This window comes from Rousettus aegyptiacus, unplaced genomic scaffold, assembly GCF_014176215.1.
Source record: "Rousettus aegyptiacus isolate mRouAeg1 unplaced genomic scaffold, mRouAeg1.p scaffold_m13_p_1, whole genome shotgun sequence".
Classification (NCBI taxonomy): domain Eukaryota; kingdom Metazoa; phylum Chordata; class Mammalia; order Chiroptera; family Pteropodidae; genus Rousettus; species Rousettus aegyptiacus.
Window position 1 is genome coordinate 56,407,571 of NW_023416284.1, and position 22,738 is coordinate 56,430,308.

Sequence of the window (22,738 nt, forward strand, 5' to 3'; positions counted from 1 at the left end):
AGTGCATGCTGAGGGAGTATATAAAAGGAATCTCTATCTCACAGGGAGTTTAGATTACTTTGTTTCTGAAAGGTGGAAAGGGTGATAAAAAGGGAGGATCCTCATAGGTATAAGTAGATACAAGGAAGGAAATAAAAGAACTTTAGTTTTTGATGGAGCCCGGGTTAGTGGTTGAAACTTTAAAAAAAAACGATAGAGACTCTTGTTGCTATAAAATTTAAAGAAGAAAATGAGACATTAGTGAGACATTAGATATTGACCTATTGAGAAATCTTAAATTCATCTGCTGTTTAAAACTTTAGGATATAAAATTGGTTTTGTGATGCATGTTAAAATAAATCATTTGCACTAAATTGAGAACCATTGGCAAAATTTCCTCAAGTGATTGAGCCAATTTAAGAGAAATACAGAATGAGAGTAAAACATGATGTTGCATAAGAATGTGACAGGGTACCATTTACATTGTCCATGCTCTTGAAAATTATTTTCTATGTTATTTTTTTTTAAATGTGGCGTATATAGTGTTGTAGATTAACTGTGATAAAACATCATTAGTTTAGTATTTGCACAAGCAATATTAGTTATAATTTATTTGATATTTAAGACTTTTCTTTGGAGTTCATTATATTACACTTTGACCTATAAAATTTACTTTTCTGAGTTTATAGAAGTTTTCAGGTTTTGCTCCTCTTCAGAGAAGAGTCAACATGGTTTGAGCTAAAATGGCCCCAGCGTGCATAACTCAAACACACTTCTGCTTCCATTGTCCTTTAGTTAGTTTCTGTGCTAAAAACTGGACTCCTTTTTCATTTTTTAAAATCATTTTACAGTCCAGTTATTTTATGCACTATGGAATATCTTATATTAACATTGTTAAATAAATTTTTTTATAATGCTCTTGTTCTGCTTGTGTTGCCTTAATTTGTATATTATTAGAAAATATAAGAAAAGCCTGCAAATGTTACCTTCCATTGGATTTTAATTAAGTAAAATTATAAAGGATAGTTCTTGCCTTTACAAAGCTTATAAAAAATTTGGGGAAATTTACAGAACTTAAATATATTCTTGCCTGGAATTCTAACTTAATTTCAGTAATCTTGATAATTTAATGATACTAAAAAAGAAAGTACTTCTAATAGTAATATATAGGACATTCTATAATCACATTAATGATTTCAGGGATTACTAATTTAGAAAAACCAAGGATCATAGTCATATCATATTAATAGTGTAACCACATTGATCTATGAAGATAAGAAGAATAACAACAATGCTTGGACACTCAGTATGTACCAGGCACTGTGCTAAATGCTTTAAATGCATTCTATCATTTATGCAGGCCATAGCAAGGAAAGTGAGATCAATTAGCTTGGTTCATGGTATTCGAGATTATAGAAAGTGCAAGTAATAGAAAACTTTAACAACAACAAAAAAATGAATTTAGAAGATAAACTTAAAAACCTGGCTCCTCCTTTGTTTTAATATATGTTGTTAAAACTTACTTCCAAACTTCAATTCATAATCGTGTGTTTCTGTTCAATCATAGTACCACTTTTATTGTAATTTTAATTCTTAAATATGGTCAGTATCCTGATAAGTTTTTTTTCCAGTACATGTTAAAATTGAATTATGTTAAAATTGAATATGTTAAAAATGTCAATTAAAACATATAGTGGATAATAGAAAACTGTTGGCTGGCTATTTTCTTTTTACTTCGAGTTAAGGTTTAGTGTAACCCATGATAGAGAAATATTACAACATAAAGAAAACATGATTTTTTTTAACTTTTAAATAATGAAGAACAACCTGATATCAATTGAATTTTTAGTTTTTTGGTACTAGTTGCTTGAGATAAAAATGAATCATTTCTCTATTCTATTTCTTTAGTAAAAATATACAGGTAAATTATTATGTCACGCTAGTTTGATTTGTTTTGTTTTCCAGGTGCAACAACCGAACACAGTGCATAGTAGTTACTGGGTCAGATGTTTTTCCTGATCCATGTCCTGGAACATACAAATATCTTGAAGTCCAGTATGAATGTGTCCCTTACAGTAAGTATGAAATCTATATTTTTCACTTTCTCTAGCATTCCTCGTTGATGCTGAAAGACTACACATGTGAAAGAAGCATATGTTTATGGCCTACAGAACCATTATGCATGCAGAGCACTAACAGACTCGGGCCTCCAATTAGCTTCATGAAGTGTGGAAGGAAGCCATAGTGTGATGCTGGCCAAGTGTCTGTCTGTGTTCTTAAGTGTTTGGCTTTTAAGGCTAGTGTTTTTCCAGAAAACAAACTTGAATTAGCTATTCAATAGGGCAGATAGAAATCTGTACTTTTGCCCGATACCAGTTGCTGACAAATTAGTTTGGCTCACAGTTTTGTAAAGAAGGAATTGACTTTGGTTTTAATCGTGAGCTACTTGAATGGCTACCTGCTGTTGTGGTAACTTTGGTGCCTGGTAAAAGCTACCATTGCAGTAACTGAGGAAAGTGCTTTCCTTTTTGTTTCTTTGTCCTTAAGGGAGCATTTCTTTACTAAATTCAATGATGAAATCTTAACACTAAATAAAATAAATATAGTAAAACCTTACACACATTTCTATTTTTAATTTGGCACATCCATTTTTAGGAAAAAATGGATGTACCTATAGAGTGGTCTTTAATTGAATTGGAAATATCATAAGTAGGCTTCAGCTAATGTTCTGATTTCATGTAGTTTCCCTCTTAATCTCAAAATTCATACATCTAAGTTGTATTCTGTACTTTCAGTATACATTTTAGATAACTAAAAAGTTTCAGTGTATGACTTGATTTTCATAAGCTAGTTTGTTTGGTAGTGTTCTTTTCTGTACTTTTTAAATTGGGAAAAAAATGAGTCATGACACCTTAATTCATAGGCATTTGAATTAAAAGTACTTTAGCAGAAGTTTTATTGATTTGAGATATTTTTCTACACTTCCCTCCTAAAAAACTATTGGATTCAAACTAATAAAATTGCTTTTTCCAGAACCTCAAAAACTATCACTACTTCGGATAGATTCGTGTGTCCAAACCATCAATATTTCTAAAACCAAAGGGTCGAATTCTGATAGATTTACTATGTCCAGTATGGTAGTAAAACATTCTTATATATCTTGTGAATGTGCTGTCTCTCTCTTTTCTGCCCACAGTTTGATAAATTCGCTTTTTGTGGGGTATCAGTTAAAGGCCAAACACAGATGATCTTTTCTTTTCATTCCTGCTCTGTGTTCCTGTGTTACTGTGAAATGGATGCTTTTTATGTTTGCAGTATTTTCTATACCGTTTGTAGGATTGGAAGCCTACTGAGTGCACTGATCTTGATATCATTTCTCCTGTGTGTTGGTGGCTTACATAATCATTCTGCTGTGCCACTAGAGGAACATTATATTCTTTTGAGCTAACCAAAATTTTGTTCCGTAAAGTCACTTTCACTTGAATTTAGCATGGTTTCTGTCCTCAAATTAGAAAAGGAATACAGCATCCATTCCCAAACAGTGGAATCAGTCAGAGCTGCCAAGAATTGTGTCTTTCTGGAGCCTGTTCCTGTAACCTAGTCTATAGACCAAGAACAGTGTTAAGCAAATATTATTTTCAGACTCTTAAGTTATTTCTTGCGCTGTTTTTGAAAGGAAAATGTGGATATCTTCTGGAACATCTAACTTGCAAAATTTTACTTTTTCAGTTCTCCAGAAGTATTGTACTTTGTGCACTAAACTTGCAAATAGCTATACTCAGAGAAGTATTTGTTCTTTTTAGTTTTTGTCCTTTAAAAAAACACAGGAATTAATTTGCTGTTACCTTTCTAGATGATTGCGCAAGGCAGAAATAAGTGTATGGCTTTTTAACTACTCCTTGCTAAAGAATTGAAGTAATTATAATTCCTATATACTGTATAGTAGTGACACACTATCAATTGCGTAATTTTCACGAACATTAAAATAAAATACAAAGGATCTGTTTAGATTGTTCTGATCTGATGTAGGACTATATTTCTTTATGTCTTTTCCCCTCTTTTGTTAAAGATTTTGTCCATTGTACCCATCCCTTACACTTGCTTTTATTTTAATCCCGTAGCTTTCATTTTCCCCTTGTTTTAATAGTGTTTCTGTACTTATAATATTTGCATACCTGTTTTACAGTATACTTGATCAAATTTGTCACCATCTGGTAATATTTGTGTCCCTTACCATCTTGCTTATATTAGTTTCGATCCAGAGCAAATTCTCCAGGAGCTTGTACATCCCAAACTGTTTCCTCCTCTTTTAAAGAAATTTCAGAAATTTTCCATTATTTCTGAAAATTTTATAATGAATTTATTCAACAGAGTCCATTAGGAATGCTGTTTGTTTTACTTTTTATGTTTATAGACAAGCACATATATTATATTTGACACTTCTACTTGCCCACATAATGTCTGTGTCAAAATATCTGTGTACTGGGCATCCTTTATTGTTAATGGAAGTGTTATTAATTGAATATATGTGTTTAAAATAACCTATAAAGATCTTGTAGAATAAAGTAGAATAATCAGATTGGAAATTGATGTTCTATAGGTTGGATTTGGTTTTGATTTTTGCATCCTTTTATTTCAAATTATCATTAAATTATAAAAAATATATCACAAATTTAGCTACAAGTTTTATTTGATTAAAAAAATCACCATTACTATTGATTAGATCATCATTAAGTAAACTTGAGATTATGCGAAATGAAATAGTGTGTCACTTCAGATACAGAGTATACAGGCTTGAGTTTGTTTGGGTCAGTTCTTGTTTTGCGTATCCATGTACTCCTCTACTGATGTTAGCAGGTCATGTGTTTGTGTTTGTTTGGTCTATAGAATAGTAAACATATTGTTATGATTTAACTCATACAGTCTCTTAAGACAAGTTGCAGTATATATTTGGCATGTGATAAAGAATGCTAATTTCATTAATTTATTGTGATTTTATATTCTGGATTGATAGAATTTTGGCTAATTTGACAGATCTTTATGCTTTGGGTTTTCATAAAAATCAAAATTTAAGGGATTTATTTAAAATCACCATATCTTATTTGAGTCATTAATCATCAAAGATTTTATTTAATTATTTTTCATCTTTACATTTGGGTATTTTTGATTTTCATCAGAATTATAAATTATATACAATTTATATCCATTTTATTTTTAGTATAAATATATGAGTTAAATCACAAAAGAAGACTTTTCTGTTTAATATTTTGCTAAGTACTTGCACTGTCATTTTAGTTAATCAAAAATAAAACCCAGCCATTTTCAATTACTGTAAAACAATATACTTTCTACATTCTTTATTGAACTTGTTTTAAGTTCTGTTTTAAATACATTACATTTTAGCATATTATTTTCATCTTTTACATTTAATTGATTGATTTCAGTAAAAGCATTCTTTCGTTAAGAGAAAAAAAAAAGAATATAGCCATATGTAAATATGCTCTGAGCAGTCACAACACTAATGATTTCTCTTATCCTCATTTCCCACCATGCCCTTCCGTTATTGATTCTAAGCAGGTATAATATTGCTCTTCACTGAGGAGTAATTTTAGGACTAGTGGTTTATAAAAAAAGAACTATTTCATGTCAGTAACACTGAATTTCTTCTTTTTACTGGATGCAGTCAGAATTACACACTATAGAGCAAGTATGTTTCCTGAAAGTAGTTAAATAGACCAAATGGGGTGGGTGGAGGTAGTAGCTTAATGTGGAAAGTTATGTGCTATCCCAGTGGCAAAAATATGTGTGCAATATGCTTCTCCCACAGGTATTTCAGGAGGTCAGTTTTTAATCCTGATGAATTATTGTAATTTTAAAAAATTAATCAAGCTAAGACATCTTAATGAAATGTTCAAGTACGGTATCTCTGAGTAATCAGTTTGGAGATACAGTATCAGCACACCCTAATGCATTTTAATAAGGGAAGAAGGAAAAGCACAGACCTTAATCTGGTCACTTTATGAAATTCAGGCAACATACTTCAAAGCCTACATACAATCTAAAACAGTACTTAATGGTTTGTAGTTACTAGAATACTCTTTACCAACAAGAATCTCATGTAGTACCCTTCCTAACTGCATAATCCATTTCTTTAAACTTCCCAGAGGGAGGATTTTTTTTCGCATATAACTCTACTAATCAGGTTTGTTTTAAGAAAGCATTTACCTTTTATCGGGTCTGTGGAGTCAAGGTATTTGCTTTGAATGCTCGGTATGATTGTTGTTGCATGCTAGCTTGCTTTCTGTGTTATTTGATAATGGTAGACAATGTCAAAATAAGCTAACCATAATTCTTTCTTCCTTTTTCTCCTTGCCTACTGTGCTTGCTTTTTCCTTGTATGTATTTTGCTTATTTTATTTTAATAGTCTTAGTATGACAAGTTTGAGATATGTATTATAGAGAATTTAATGAGAATTTTATAATATAAAGTATATGTAAACCTAAATAAGTAAATTTACTAATTATTAGTTGGAAAGAAATGTACTACCTTACCCCACCCTTCAAAATCCCTATTGGGATAGGTGGGGGAGATTTTTATGTTCCTGTAGAGGAGGCATTGTTCTTTTTTATGGTTAATATAATTTTTCCAGAAATAGAAAATAATAAAAAAACAATTGAAACACATACTGAGATGCATAATTATATATTTTTCTTCCATAAATATCTTTTTAAAAATGTTAAAATGTAGCCATATCTACAATCATTAAATTTGACCTAAGCTCCAAAACTGAGTTGCCATTTTTATAAATATATTTTGCTGTTATCTTGTTTAACCTAATTTTAGTCAATTGAATAATGAGCTCACATGATAAAATAAATGAGGATGATATACCAATGCATGCATTTGTGTCTATAGCATATATGTATATATAAAGTAAAACTTGAATGCCGAATGACCTTGGAAAGGCAGGAGTATACCGTGCATTAGTGAAGAATTTCATTATTTATTCAGGTACACTAAGTGAAGCAACATGCCAACATATTTGTATTGCCTCCTTAATCTACTAAAATGATTGATCCATGTTCTTTTATGTAACTTTAGAATCTTTCTCCTGCTAGGTTTTCCTGTTGTGTGTTTCTCTTTATCCAAAGTAGTGCAGCTCTTATTCTTCCTATATTTAGCATCTATTACGAATTCAGTCTTAGACTAATAGTCAATTTATTTTAATCTTTTTTCTTTTTTCCTTGCACTTTTTATTTTTCTTCCGATGCTTAAAATAGAAGTGGAGCAAAAAGGTAAATAACGTATACAGTCTGAACCCCAGCTCCCTGTTATGTGCCTTATGGATGTTACCTCCTCCCTTCCCTTCCCCACAACACTCCTGACATTAAAATAATCAGCAGGATCTCATAAATGCACCTCATAAAGAAGTCGACTGTTTACAATGAAATTATATGACTGCTTAATCTGGTAATGGGATAAAAATTCTGAAGTCGGCGAGGGGGAACTGTCCGTTCTCTGTTTCTTTTTCACCCTTTATCTCTTTTTCTGACACCCTCGGATATTTTATTATTAAAGTGTCATCTTGCCTGGTCTCCAGAACCCTCTCCATAGCATGCCGTGGTTACAGGGTTTCCTGGTCCTTTCATCACTGCTTTCCTTGTATTTACTTTACTCTGCTCCTAATTGCATTTTCCGAATATTTACGTTTATTCAATTGAAGCTCCTTTGTTTTCTATCTAACTTTTGTAAAAGTTCTAAATAAGCCTTCAAATGGGTTTTGTTTGTTTTATTTGCTTTATTTTGATGTTTTGCTTTCGGGGGCTGCAAGTGGGCCTGGGAAGGGAGGGTACAACATTTGTACTTAAATATACTACTTTGTATGCCATTATGCACAAAGCTCAAAGTTTTAAAGCATAAATACCAAATTAAAAGATAAAAACACATAGCAAAAATGTAAGTCTCAGCTCAATTATGAATGAACTTAAACTTACGTTTATATTTGTGAAAATAAACCCCAGCTACTTTTTATGCTGGTACATTAATTGTGGTAACTTGAGGAAAAAAGGGGCAGTACTTGTATTAAGTATAAATTTTGGTAAAATTGAATGTTAATAAAATGAATTTTTCTTTTTGATATTAAAACTTATGTTTAATTTTTTTTTTTTTTAACTTGGCTTACTTCTTGTCTTTTCTCTGTGACTGTTAGTTTTTGTGTGCCCTGGGACCTTGAGAGCAATTGTGGACTCACCATGTATATATGAAGCTGAGCAAAAGGCAGGTGCATGGTGCAAGGACCCTCTTCAGGCTGCAGATAAAATTTATTTCATGCCCTGGACTCCCTATCGTACCGATACTTTAATAGAATATGCTTCTTTAGAAGATTTCCAAAGCAGTCGCCAAACAACAACATATAAACTTCCAAATCGAGTAGATGGTACTGGATTTGTGGTATATGATGGTGCTGTCTTCTTTAACAAAGAACGAACGAGAAATATTGTGAAATTTGACTTGAGGACTAGAATTAAGAGTGGAGAGGCCATAATTAATTATGCCAACTATCATGATACCTCACCATATAGATGGGGAGGAAAGACTGATATCGACCTAGCAGTTGATGAAAACGGCTTATGGGTCATTTATGCCACTGAACAGAACAATGGAATGATAGTTATTAGCCAACTGAATCCATACACTCTTCGATTCGAAGCAACGTGGGAGACTGTATATGACAAACGTGCTGCATCGAATGCTTTTATGATCTGCGGAGTCCTCTATGTGGTCAGATCAGTTTATCAAGACAATGAGAGTGAAACAGGCAAGAACGCAATTGATTACATTTACAATACCCGATTAAACCGAGGAGAATATGTAGATGTTCCCTTCCCCAATCAGTACCAGTATATTGCTGCAGTGGATTACAATCCTAGAGATAACCAACTCTACGTGTGGAACAATAACTTTATTTTACGATATTCTCTGGAATTTGGTCCACCTGATCCTGCCCAAGGTAAGAATATTTGCTTGCTAATGTGTATATCTTTTGTGAACTTTTGTTACTTGTAAAGCACTTCCGTAATTTTTTTTTTAGTTTATTTTCTTTCCCTTTTTATAGTTAAAACACAAAAGATAATGTAACTTTTTGTGTTGTTATATAGTGTATACAATTTAGCCTTATTTTAGTCCCTTTTTTTTTTTCTGAATTTCTTCACTTAAATGTCGGCTTCAAAAAATTGTAGCATCACTGGTCATTTAGTTTTTCATTGCTAAAAATGTAATACCAGGTACAAACCTGTTAACTTTGTATTTTTTCCCCTTTCTGACTTCTGAATTGATTACAATCTATGTGCAGACCTTTTAACTTCTCGGCGCCAGTGGTTAAGAGAAATATGTGTTAGAAAGTCCCAGGAGAATTGCTAGGCTTGATGTACAATGCCAGGCATGTTAGGAAGTTTTGTCATCTGCTCTCTGAGCAGGAGAGGGAGTCATCCAACACTTTCCTAGATCATCATGTAAAATTACACATTTTTATTTCCTGATAAACTACTGACGGTTTTAGGTCAGTATTTCTGTTGATGTAACTGCCACCCATGGACTAAACATTAAATGATCCCAAATGATGATTTATGAAGGGGGATCTGCTAGCACTGTTTTTATTTGTGTTCTCTTTGAGTAACTCTGTGGGAGAGTATGACTTTTAAGAATTATGCTAAATTTTTGGACATATATCTTAGTTTATCAAGTGAATCCAATTCTGTGGGAAACAATTTTTGAGAGTAAATTAAATGAATATTTCATTAAAACAAGATTACCTCATATTGATGATAAAGGAATAACCCATTGTATTATAGAGCTTGCACTAATTATGTCTTTTCTCTTTGAACAATATTTGTGCTTTAAAGATATGAATATTTCGGTTTACTAAGTTAATTGGAATGCTCACATTATTGAGTTACTTCAGAATTTTAGGAACCAGAATATTCTTTAGAGTGGTTATATCAATCTCTTTAACAAGGTGGCACAGAAAGTATTATCTTTTTCTTCTGTTTAAGCAGTATACATCCACACGCATAAACATAACTATGTGTACTCACACGTTTTTTTATAATATAAAGTTACTAAGTTTTAAATATTGTCATGGGATCGGAACCTCAAAATCAAAAATCACAACCTTTTGTAGTTGATTTTTTGATTAGAGTCATGGAATACCAAATGTGTGATTTTTGTTCATATAATAAGAACAAGTAAGACAATGACTTAGTGCAAGTTACCTTTTTCTCTAATTCATATATGTTTAGAACATTTTGGCTTAAAATTGTAGTAGTAATGCACTGTTTTTAAACGTTCAATTAAATCTTCTTTTAGGGCGTAAAAATCTTTATTGATATATCTTAGAACCATTTATTTTTATAGTTGGACATATCTTTTTTTCTCTTCAGGCCAGCAAGTTGGGATATTTCCTTTATCTCAGTTGTTTTTCTAAAAACTAGTACCATGCTTCTCCTTTATCCTATAGGTTTATAAAAGGCAAATGTCAGGAACTTACAAAATTTGTACTGATACTTGTGTTAACATATTTCGTAACTTGTATTACCCTTCCAGCTGTTACATTTGTCTTGGGTGGTAGTAAATCTCTTCCCCTCCATTAGAAAAATAAGAAAGAAAATACTTTTAGAAAATATAAATTCATAATTGGGCAACACCTGAAAGATTCTGAATAAAGTTGAGTGCAGATTCAGTTCAACAAAGAATCATTGCCCCATCCACTTGTCACAAAAGTACTTCATTTAGTACAAGATGACTAATAATGTCACTTTCCACATATGGCTTATATTTTAGTGTATAATTTGTTCCATTTTAGATGAAAAAGTCTTTGATAATTTAGATGCTTTTTGGAGAGTGGTTACCAGTTTTGAAAATGAGAAACTTACACATATTCGGTAACTGTGTTCCTACAGCTGTGTTTCATTATCCAAAATAGTTAGCTATTTTTTAAAATTATTTCTCCCAAGTTAGCCATTCTTAAATATTCCCAGAAAGTGAAAATTCACATTGACCTCTCATTTAAACCCTTAGTGGTAAAAAGTTTTATCTGACCTAAATTTTTCTTGCCGCTGTTTGAATCCCGTTATCTTATTCTCTCCTTATAATTTATCTTCATATACTTTTAGAGAGACTCCTGTCTCTGTCATCCAGGATGTGTGCTGATATCTAGATGAGGCCTTGCAGAACTGTTCTGGACCATAAATTTAGGTCAAACTAATAAGCCACTGTCAGCTTTCCAGAAGCAAGATCCAAGAACTGATGGGACAGAGCAATTAGAGATCATGTTCTCTGCCTGCCATACAAAGCAGCGATTGACTGGATTGACTGAAATTCACAAGTCTTGTGTACTGGATTTGCTAATATATGTTACCGAGGCTTATATTGTGCTATAAAATTATCCTTTTTTTTTTTTTTCATTTTTCAGTACAGACTGCTTCATATTGTATTAGTTTCAATATTTTTTTCCCATTTATAAATACAAGCCTTTTATTTCTAAGAGTAGAGGTATACTATTTCTTTGCCTCGATCCTAGTTTTTGAATAAATCTTTCTTTTTTTCTTTGAATTTCGAGGTTTCTGTGATCTGCATATAGTTCATTTGCTCCACTCTCCTAAATTACGTCCATTTTTCCTCTTTCACCTTCCTTTCTAACGTGGGCTTAGAAAAACCTCTTCAGTCTTATTTTTTTAACTCTTTTCTGTTTCTTAATTTGAATTGCTTTAATTTACTTATTCTGCCTGCAAATTTGATATCCCAAATATTATTGAAAAATATTGTGTCTTGGATTTTGACAGCTCCTGAATAATTACTCTAATTATGAATATGACACATATGAAAAAAAATGTTATCAACAGTGCCAGTTAGGTTTATTTTTTTAGGACGCATTTAGCATAGAATACATATTTCTTGAAGCATCTTCACATTGACAATGCTCTCAATAAAAAATGACCAGTAGTTTTAAACATTAAATAAGGATAAATTTAATGAATACACAGTTTTGCCTTACCAGGCTAGAGGCTAACTTGAGCTGGAGTTCATTCAGTAACTAATGGGTGAGTTCTTAGACCTGAATGATGGAAATATCTTACTCTTAGAATAAATGGATATTGTACTTAAATCTTTTTATGCAGGAAAAAGCTGGCAATAAATAGCAAGTTCTTAGTAAACTACCATAGTAAATTGAACATTTCTGTATGTGTTTGTCGACATCTTTATGGATCCCTATTAAATATATTTATTAGCATTTTATTAGCACTGTTTCTACTAAAATGATAATAGTAGACAATGCTAAATCAGTTAATCTGGATGTTTGATACAGCATCCTCATAAGTGGGGTAGAGCTCTGTAAAGTAGAGGTTGAATTTCAAATACAATTTTGTTGTGAGTTCCATGTTTTCTGTTACCATTTATAGAATATTCTAGAGTTTTGACCCTTTTACCACATAAATTTCAGTCTGAAACTTTATTGTTTATTACTCCAGTATTAGGCTATCTTTCCACACCGTTTCTTCTTTTAGAGATTGACAAAGAACACAATATCAGTTAAGTGCTCCAAAATAAGAGCAAGTGGCTTTGTTAAATGCCTTACCTTTCTAGAGTCTATGAAAATTGTTTAACTAGAAAAGCTAGAAAAGTAAGATCATAGCAGTTAAGAGTATGGAAAAGAACCTTGAACAAATTGTTTAACCTTCACCATGGCTCAGTTTCCTCATCTGTAAAAGAAAGATGATCATAATGCCTACTTTATGGGTTTGTGGTAAGGATGAAATAAGGTGATCTGATATTCCTTGAATGGCAGTTAGCATAGCATCTGTCACATAAGTTCTGAATAAGTGTGAGTTTTTATTATTATCAGATGCCTTGTCTTGACCTATGGAAAGAAATACTGATTTTTAGAAATAACTCTGCATTTCTAGCTTCACCTTATTAAAAAAAATTGCTTTCCTTGAAGTTGCTAAAATTAGCCTTGCAAAATCCCAGAAATTCTGGTTATCTTTCAAAAAAGTTTAATTTTGCCACTTAAAGTTTATTTTTACGATAACCCAATATTTTATTGGCTCGCCTTCGAAGAATGTGTTGATTTCCTTTAAACTTCTTTTGATGAACAAAAAGTGAAAAGGTATGAAAATTATCAAAAAAAAAAAAAAAAAAACCTCATGGAAGCAGACCGCAGAATGTTGCATGAAATGTTATGCATTTATTACAGGTCATTTTATTACCTACTTTCGCTGTTATTATGAATCTTTGCTGAGGCTTAGCTAACAGATCACTAATTCTAGGATTGTTAATTCGTATTTCAATGATTAAATACGTCCTAATTAGTACAGTGTAGTGGGATACATAGGATGGTGTAACGCTGAAACACTTTGCTCTACCCTTTTCTCATATTGCTCCAATTCTCTACTTTGCTTTAAAATTGGATTGAGCAGTCATTTGACACTTATGCGAAAGATTGCGATGCTTTTGACAAATGTTAATTGAGAAAGCACTGAAAGCCTGGCTGCATTGTAATCAAAAGAAAATTACGGAGGTTTAACAAGATGTCAGGCAAGCGCTTTACAGAAAAAGATAGACGGGTTTGAACGGTTCCTACAGCAGCTGGCTGGGCATGACGTTTGACTAATGTACACCGGCGTCTCTCATCTGGCCAATAAATTATGCCCTGGAAACAAAACATATGCTTAAGAAGTTTCCCTGGCTATAGAAGGAAAAAGATGTAGAAAGTGTTTAGTGCACTCATTGATAACAAGATGTTTGTCACTACGAAAGAACTAGTAACTAATCTGATAAAAAGCATGGTCTGTCACTAGTTTCAGAATTGTATAAACAACTGTTTATGGATAGAGCTTAAAACATTAAATATAATGATAATAGGAACTTGTTTTCTAAAAAGTTTCAATGTTCTATTTTGTTAGGTATAGAGAAAGCATAAAATAAGTTAATGTTTTTATAAGATTATTTGAAAAAATTTATTTTTAATTTGCTGTACTCCTAACAGCTTAAATTTAAGGCATCATATTTATAAGGTTTTAAGAGTTAGTATCTATAAATGTTGATAAAACTTCAGTGTGATCACCTAATAGATTTCAAATGACAGTATTAGAATTTTACTGAAAGAATTTTTTTGCTGTTTAATCAAATGGTTATTGATGAAGGAAACTTTAAGCTCCATTTTTCAACCTAGCGGATTTCACAGTTTGAAAGTAATGTTGGAAGTCAAAAATAACCTTTTAAAAAACTTCTTTTTTTAAATTTCCACCTTTAAACGGGTAACTAGTTGCTTTTACACTCTCTGCTAAGGGTCAGTAAGATAATGTAGGATTGGTTTTGAATTAGGCATGATTTTATCTTACCTATTTTCTTGATAAGAGATTGCATTATAACCTCAGACCAGAACTAGTTGCTTTTTCATACTTACATTTTCAAAAGTAAAGATGCTGAAGCCTTACATGTTTTCTTACTAAAACAACACAAGCGTGCCAAGCTTATCTTCTGTTTGGGTCTAATCAGGCATGCTCAAAAGTCTCTCAAGCAAGAATGTCTGCTGGGTAGAAAGATGTCACAGTATTTATTTTCCTGCAAGATGTAGAGTGGATGACTTTAAATTTTCTATTGTCCTAATTATATGTAATTGTCAGGCTTTTGTTGACATTTTGAATTTGATTGTTTATAGAGTATGAATTTATACAAGAAAATAATTTTTCTAAGTTATTTAGTAGCGAAATATACATTTGGTATGTACATTGAAACTTTATATAGAACTGTCCTTCATTTCCTATTAGGTATGTGATGAAATTATGCTTAGACTATATTACAAATATTTCACTGAGGAGTAAACCTAACACAGTTAGAATCATATAGCAAAATCTACAGGAGAGCCCAAACTGCCATCACTTAGTCAACAATATGAATAAATGAGAATAAATGAAAAGATTCATTCTTCCTCCCAGCTACTGATGTTCTCAGTAATGCTCATTTCGTTGTTTTGAGGATAGTTGGATGAGTGAGGTTTTTGTGTGTACATACATGCACACGTTCACGTGTGTGCCTGTATATGAGCATGAGTGTGTGTTTGAGATTAATACGCTCATCTTTTTTCCATAGTGCCTACCACAGCTGTGACAATAACTTCTTCAGCTGAGCTGTTCAAAACCACAGTACCAACCACAAGCACTACTTCACAGAAAGGCCCCATGAGCACAACTGTAGCTGGATCACAGGAAGGAAGCAAAGGGACAAAACCACCTCCAGCAGTTTCTACAACCAAAATTCCTCCTGTAACAAATATTTTTCCCCTGCCAGAGAGATTCTGCGAAGCATTAGACGCGAGGGGGATAAGGTGGCCTCAGACACAAAGGGGAATGATGGTTGAACGACCATGTCCCAAGGGAACAAGAGGTATTTCTTGTAAAATACTATACATACATCTTAAATTTTAGTTTAGGTAGATTCTGAATTACACTGAAATGATTTTATTTGAGGAAGGAGAGAATTAACTAACTTTGTTATTATTATTATTATTTTTTGCTTTGGGAATCTAGCATCTGTAGATAAGGACCTAAAGGTTTTTAAACTGTGAAAATCATTTAAGATCAGGCCTTGAATTACTTCTCCCTCTTAAAGATGTAGGTCAAGCCTTAGATTTTTGCCCATGGACTCTGGTGAGGCTTTCTTACTGCTGCCTTTCTCGTTATAAGTATCATTTTGAATGAATCCCAAGAAAATTAAGTATTTTGTTTGTGCGCTCTAAATGTTTGACATTTCTCTACTGACTTTATCTTTACTGTTTGTAATCTGCATTTTACCCTACTTTTTGTCAGTTATTGTCAACTAGCACCATTAGCGTTTATTCAAAATTTAACAAACAAGGTAGGATCATCATAGCTGATTTTCTGAATGCATGCAGAAAAATGGTTTCAATTTCACTGTTGTTTTCTACATCTGCTGTAGGAACTGCCTCGTATCTCTGCATGGTTTCCACTGGAACATGGAACCCTAAGGGCCCCGATCTTAGCAACTGTACCTCACACTGGGTGAATCAGCTGGCTCAGAAGGTTGGTTGGAACCTTTTAATATGATACATATTGGTGATTAAGGGTTTTAACTTCTAACACAAATAATTGAGCTTTGTATGTTAAAACCAGCTTCATTGTTCTTTGTTCAGTACAAAAGTAAAAAATTATGCATAGTTTTGTCTGTAAACTATTTATTCAAAGTTACATATGTTTTGGGGCATGCTGTTTTCTATGTTAAGCCTTTTAATGTGTAATGAGTACGTACTTGCTTAATTTCGTTTATATTTAGTTAGTTCTATTTCTTTTGATGTTTGTAAGACTAATAGTGCATTGGCCTAATAAATCAAATATCATTATGTTTGCAACTGAATCTACAGAATGCAAGCAGATGTTAATATCACAGATGATTATAGAATAAGTAAAAATGGCTTTAAAAGAAATTAATAACTTTAATATTACAGTGCAGTGACATTTTAGTTTTTCCTTTCTCTTCTACCTTTCTGAAATGCAAGCAGTAGATAACCCTCAGGATCATAGGATTACATTCTGATTTAAATTTCTAGGTCACTGAAATAAATAAATAAGATTTGTAAATAGTGGTTTAAAATGGTTACAGTGAAATGAGAGAGAGCTGTCTGAAAACTTTAGAAAAGAATTTCTGATTTTCTGGTTTTTTTTTGTTTGTTTGTTTCTTTTAAATGGTTGAGAATTTTTTGTGTGTGTTGAGGATCTAAGAACTTTTAATCATCTGAAATGAAGAGAAAGTTATTGGTCTCAGTTACAGATTTTGATATATTTGCAAACGTATTTTTCACCACAACAAAAATATTTAGGAGAAGAAAAAGAAGCACAAACAGAACAAGAAATCTTACTGAGATCATTTAAATTGGCATTTCAGATCAGAAGTGGAGAAAATGCTGCTAGTCTTGCCAATGAACTAGCTAAACATACCAAAGGGCCAGTGTTTGCTGGGGACGTGAGTTCTTCAGTGAGATTGATGGAGCAGTTGGTGGATATTCTTGATGCACAGCTGCAGGAACTGAAACCCAGTGAAAAGGATTCAGCTGGACGGAGTTATAACAAGGTAGGTAGAAATTTTTCATTATTTTCAATTAGACATTTTGTATGGCAGCTCTGGATTCTTTTAGCAATTGACTACCACACCTCTGGCCCCTTTGACATACAACTCAGAAACAAAACTTCTAATTTGGTTCATTTCCCAAAAAAGAATTACAATCAAGAAAGGAGCAATATGACCTAAAATAAAGTTAATTACCTGAGGGCGATCTTAGTTGGTGGCAAGTTCTTTCACCTGTTTGTGGTCAGTACTGTCACTTTAGAATGTATTTGGAGAGATTATGTCTTCTACAACTCACATAGTTTGTATACTAATACATTGAACTCTTAGGGTTGCAGCAAAATTATTCATGTAGGAATGTTAGGCATTGAAATCCTGTTTTCAGTGCAGGTTTTGAGAGAAGGATGAGTTTCTCTCACTAGGAGTATAGTTTCCTACTGTGACAAAAATTTGATAGTTATTTTAACTACAATATAAAATAAATGTCTTATGAGATTCATATGAGTTCAAAATCTGTGGCCAATGTGGTTTTATAGGGTTTAAAAAAAATCGGTTTTTTTCCTTTTGACCATATATTTTGTCTCTAGTTTTATCAAGATGCTTTGAATTCATATACTTAGAATAATACAGCTAAAAACTATAAATACATAATTTGAGCAGTCAGTGTAGACTCACAAAAATCCAGACGACTACGATACCTGATAAACTGAGCTCAGGAACACTGGCTTAATTTTTGAGGATTTCTTCCCTCATTTTCAACAGATAAAATCTAACCTCTGATTTTCTTTTCTTTTACTAAAAAGCTCCAAAAACGAGAGAAGACATGCAGGGCTTACCTTAAGGTATCTCTCCTGTGCTGTTACCTGCTTTCTCCCTTCTTCAGCTACCCACCACGCTCTATCATCTTGCTGCATGATCCAATGTATTTCAGTCTTTGATAATTATATAATGTGCCCCATATCAGCTGTACAAATGTTGGCTCTTTACAGGTATATTACTCTCGGAATAAGCAAATAATTTATTTTCACAGTTTTTGCTGTTTTTCCATTCATCCAAATGTACAAGAATTTTAATGAAATATCCCCTGAATTGGAAAGTAATCATACAGTCTCTTTGCTTACTGTTGTCATCTCTGCGAATTTAAAAAAACAAAAACAAAAACAAACAAACAAAACTTGAGTAAAACAGCTATGATATATTCTTGGCGGTTTATCATATCAAAGACTGTGTAGTCATAATGTATGTGCATGAAAAAGTCACTGCTTTCTTATCTCTGTGGTAAACTGTTAAATAAAATAGGCTTTGTCCGGAAATATTTAGGGGTCATTTCTAGAATCAGATTGATATTGGGATGGTTTGCTAGAAACGAATGTAAATAATGTGACAATGCCATCGATGTGTGTTATATGCTGGTTTTTATCAGGCTATAAAGAACAGAAAGCCACTGTTTGCCTTTGAATACTTGCTTACATCGGCCAGTTTTCCTCCATGGTTACACCATGCTAGTTCTGTGCAACAGATCAAAATAATAATACCACATTGCCATTTGTTTTATTCTGAATTTTAAAAGTTTCTTTTGTGGTGATAGTTACTTTCTAATCTTACTCATCTGGGGACCATATCCCAAACCTTGAAGAACTAAACCATATAGATGTGACAGTAAAAAAAAAAAGGACTTTATAGTTTTTCAGAACAGAGTTTATTCAAAAGCTCTGACTTCACCAATACTGATTGGCAAGGTCTAGGAAAAAAAAGAATGGCGTTTCACTAATTAGTAGTAGGCATTGTGGGATCTGAGAACTTTACAAGAAACAGTGGTCAGATAATATGTTTTTAGATAGTAAAATTCTGGAAGTCTCTTTTTAACCTTTATAATGGGGAGCAAAGAAATAACTGCTAAAGAGTATAGAATTTGTCATACTGAAATTTTCAATCCAGTTTGAAGATATTAGTTAATGTGTGAACTGTAATCATTGGTGTGTCGCCAAGGACACATATCTCAGTGGGTAAAGAATAGCTATTTTTTTTTTGGCAGAGAGAGACTACTTCAGGAATATGATTAGGCTAATGATCATTTTGATTCCACTAGAAAAGTACTAATGGTAATAAATAAGGAGGGTTTCAAATTAATAAAAGCATGCCATCTGCGAGTCATGTGTATACATAGTAAATTTCAGCATGACCTTAATTTCTGGCCAGTGTCATTTTCAGTATGTCACAAATGAGCTTCACTGTTCAGATAAGACTAATAAAACTCCTTAAATTACACATCAGAAGCTGACTTACACTATGCAAATGAAGCGGGTCCCCGCTTTGTGACAGAACACTCATTTGTAACTTAGATTAGAGGCTCCAGACTGTATTTTTTGGTGACTAATGAATCTGGCCTCAGCAGACCAATTTCTGTTCCACTCTAGTTAATGGCTGCAGTAGTATCCATGTGAGCATTTTGACTATTCTATCTCCCATTAGAGAAAGAAAAAAGCCTTTAACGCCACTTGGAAGTATCTTCACCTGCCAGGAAGGTCGTGGTGGCTCACAAAGCAGACAGAACAAGGATATTAAGATGGATTAAGCTAATTAATCTTACTCTGACAGTAGCCTCAAACAGCTTTTCCCCTTGCTTATTTTAATATAGTACCTCACACTAGCAATTTTTGTTGTTCTTTGTGCAATTTATGTTCTTTTTTCCTTCGTGATTACTAGTAGATCAAAACAATTTATACATGGGTGTAATGACAGATTATGACTAGGTAAATGGATAGAGTAAATAAACTAAGTGATTTTGGTTATCTAAGCCATAGTCATTGTATAGCTACAGTAAGTGTCAGTACAAAGGCCTGCCTTCAATTGTTTAACCAACTGGGTTATACTTTTTATTTAATGTTATTTTGAAACTAAACCTACATATATGAATATTCACAACTTTGATATTTGTGAAGACTTTATTCTGCCTTTCCGTTCTCATTAAATGATTAGTATAGGCTTTAAATATTTTGATTTTTCTTTTGATTCATTTGAAAACAAATCATTGTTTATGAATTAAGATGTACTCTCAAGTGTTTGCTGGACAGATAATTGGAATAGTGAAAATGTTCACAGTTAATTCACAGACTTTGAAATCATCTTGGTTTTTTCCAATGGTAATAAGTCGACAGTGTTATAAGGCACAATTTGGGTTATTATTTTTATTCAAATTCCAAAAAAATAATACATTTTAATTTCAAGCATAAATATTCAGCTACTCCAGAGACCTCAGTGTTTTCTAGTTAGAATGTTTAGGTCTTGAGATTATAAATAGGAATGACTGTGCATATCAGAGTCATACCTCAGGTTAAGATCTGATGCTTGGTTGTATTGTTAACTGAGATGATTAGATAAACAGAAACAAGCCATCTTTTTACATTTATTCTTTGTAATAAAATAGTAGTCTACAATCATCAGTTAGTCCTATTTTGAAATGGTCAGTTATGTTACATGTTGGCCAGATATATGTTGTCCAGTTGTTCTTCCATCTTGAACTAAAAAAAAAAATAAATCATCATGGCAGATAAGTATTACAATTGTCACTAATCGGTGATTGAAAATCACCTTGGTACTAGAATCAGTCAAAACTAATGATAGTTTTTCTAATGGATGCAGGCAATTGTTGACACAGTGGACAACCTGCTGAGACCTGAAGCTTTAGAATCATGGAAACACATGAATTCTTCTGAACAAGCGCATACAGCAACGATGTTGCTCGATACATTGGAAGAAGGAGCTTTTGTCCTGGCTGACAATCTGGTTGAACCAACCAGGGTCTCAATGCCTACAGAAAATATTGGTAAGTGGATCTGTTGATAGGTTTAATTTTGATTTAAAAGATTGATGTTCAAGAGAATGATGTTTCCATTCTGAATCTGTTATTCCCAGTGCCAACCTTCTCTTTTGTCAAATTATTTTTATCTGTTAACAAGACAGATTATTGATCACACTTCATAAAATTAATGCAAAAGCCAAAATCTATCCTATATCTTTGGTTTTGTGTGTGTGTGTGTGTGTTTTTTTTCCAACTGAAAAATCATTAAAAGAAAAATGTGTTAAGAGTACTTAAATGCGCAAATATGGATTACTTGAGTAATGGAAGTGTTTGCTCTGGAACTGCGGTAAATGCTTTTCCATTTGATATAATATGTTCCTAATGAATTTAAATTACTTTCTGGGATATATTCTCCCAGTCAAATATTTTAGGCAAACAGAATTTGAGCCAAATGTTTATATTAAATACAACTGCCTTCAGGTGAAAATGTAGTTAGTGAACTCCATCTTCCATAATGCAGAATATCCATGCTTCATGGATTGCACAATAGCTGCAGATAGTTCGAAGCATAATTTAGAATTTAAATGCTGGCAATGAGAGGTAGGAATTAACTTGCAATGATGTTTGAAAGAAGTACAGTAAGTACAATAAAATTATTAATTTAGGCTTGATTGATTTAGAGTTGATTATTAAATGAGGTTGAGCTCAGATGAAGTTTTATAGTATCCCTTAGTGAAGAAAAAAATTTCCCAAGCATATATGTAAAAAAAAAAAAAAAAAAAAAAAAAATACCAGGAGGGATCGTAGACTGCTCTTTCACCAAAAGATAATACAGAATATTGAATGGAGTCTTACTAGCTGGAATGCCACATCTTATTGCCTAATTGTGCCTGTCTAAATTATGAAACTTTATATTAAAAAATGTAGGAAAGTAAGGTATATGTGAAGAAATAAACCTTAATTGGATTATACTTGGATTTAAATTCAAAACCTTAAGTTTATTTTAAATGACTAAATTTTTAAAAAGAAATAAAATATTAAAATTCCGTTTTTATTATAAACTTTTAGAAGGATAAATAACTCAATGACTTCAAATTAAATGAAGTCAAAATAATATGGCCTGCCATGATCTGGGAGACCAGTCACAAGGAAGTTATGCTCTACCATAGCCTTAGTAGTAATACAGAATGAAGCAAGCCTCCCCCTTCTGTCTTACGCTTTATTATTTTTGAGGTTCATTTTTAGTAGTCTAATGAAATTCCTAAGTTATACATTAAAAAAGTCTTCTCAAATGTTTCCAGTGATGTACCTGTAAGGATAAAGGAGTTTAGACTTTATTGTTTTAGAGGGTGAGTTATAGAAAGTGTTATTTGAAGTGATATGTTATGACCTAAATTTGTATTTTAAATTTTCTAAAGGCTATTTTAAAAACAGAAAAAAAAAATGTAAAATTTCCCTCTGATGCTGCTTCTAAGAGTGCAAAAAAATTTGACAGGCAAGGTTGACAGCCTGTGCTCCCTCGCATCAGCCTCACATAATGCAGAATGCACATATTTTATTCCAGTTTGAGACATAATCCGAAAATTTAAATGTCCAGGAATATATTTTCCCCAATACCTATGTTTTTCTAAGTTCTAAAAGATTATCCTTTTTAAAAATTAATTAATATTCAATTATATTTCAGTTGACAGTCATTACTCTTTATTAATTTCAGGTATACTACATAGTGGTTAGACATACATAATTTACATAGTGCCCACCTGGTACCATATGTAGTTATTACAATGTTATTGACTATATTTCCTATGTTGTACTTT

At 32.5% G+C, this 22,738-nt stretch overlaps 1 protein-coding gene across 16 annotated transcripts in view; it reads left to right on the forward strand.

The window, feature by feature from the left end:
• Positions 1 to 22,738, forward strand: part of ADGRL2 (adhesion G protein-coupled receptor L2) — a 450,339-nt gene that overhangs the window by 394,665 nt on the left and 32,936 nt on the right. For 6 of the 16 annotated variants that reach the window (XM_016145385.2, XM_036235564.1, XM_036235518.1 and 3 more), the window contains 8 exons: positions 1,945 to 2,054; positions 7,264 to 7,275; positions 8,190 to 8,990; positions 15,131 to 15,424; positions 15,977 to 16,080; positions 16,940 to 17,125; positions 17,923 to 17,961; positions 20,762 to 20,945. In XM_016145385.2, coding sequence (XP_016000871.1) covers positions 1,945 to 2,054; positions 7,264 to 7,275; positions 8,190 to 8,990; positions 15,131 to 15,424; positions 15,977 to 16,080; positions 16,940 to 17,125; positions 17,923 to 17,961; positions 20,762 to 20,945 — 1,730 coding nt within the window. The remainder of the gene's footprint in view (positions 1 to 1,944; positions 2,055 to 7,263; positions 7,276 to 8,189; positions 8,991 to 15,130; positions 15,425 to 15,976; positions 16,081 to 16,939; positions 17,126 to 17,922; positions 17,962 to 20,761; positions 20,946 to 22,738) is intronic. The other 10 variants (XM_016145395.2, XM_016145400.2, XM_036235537.1 and 7 more) reach the window with 2 other exon arrangements.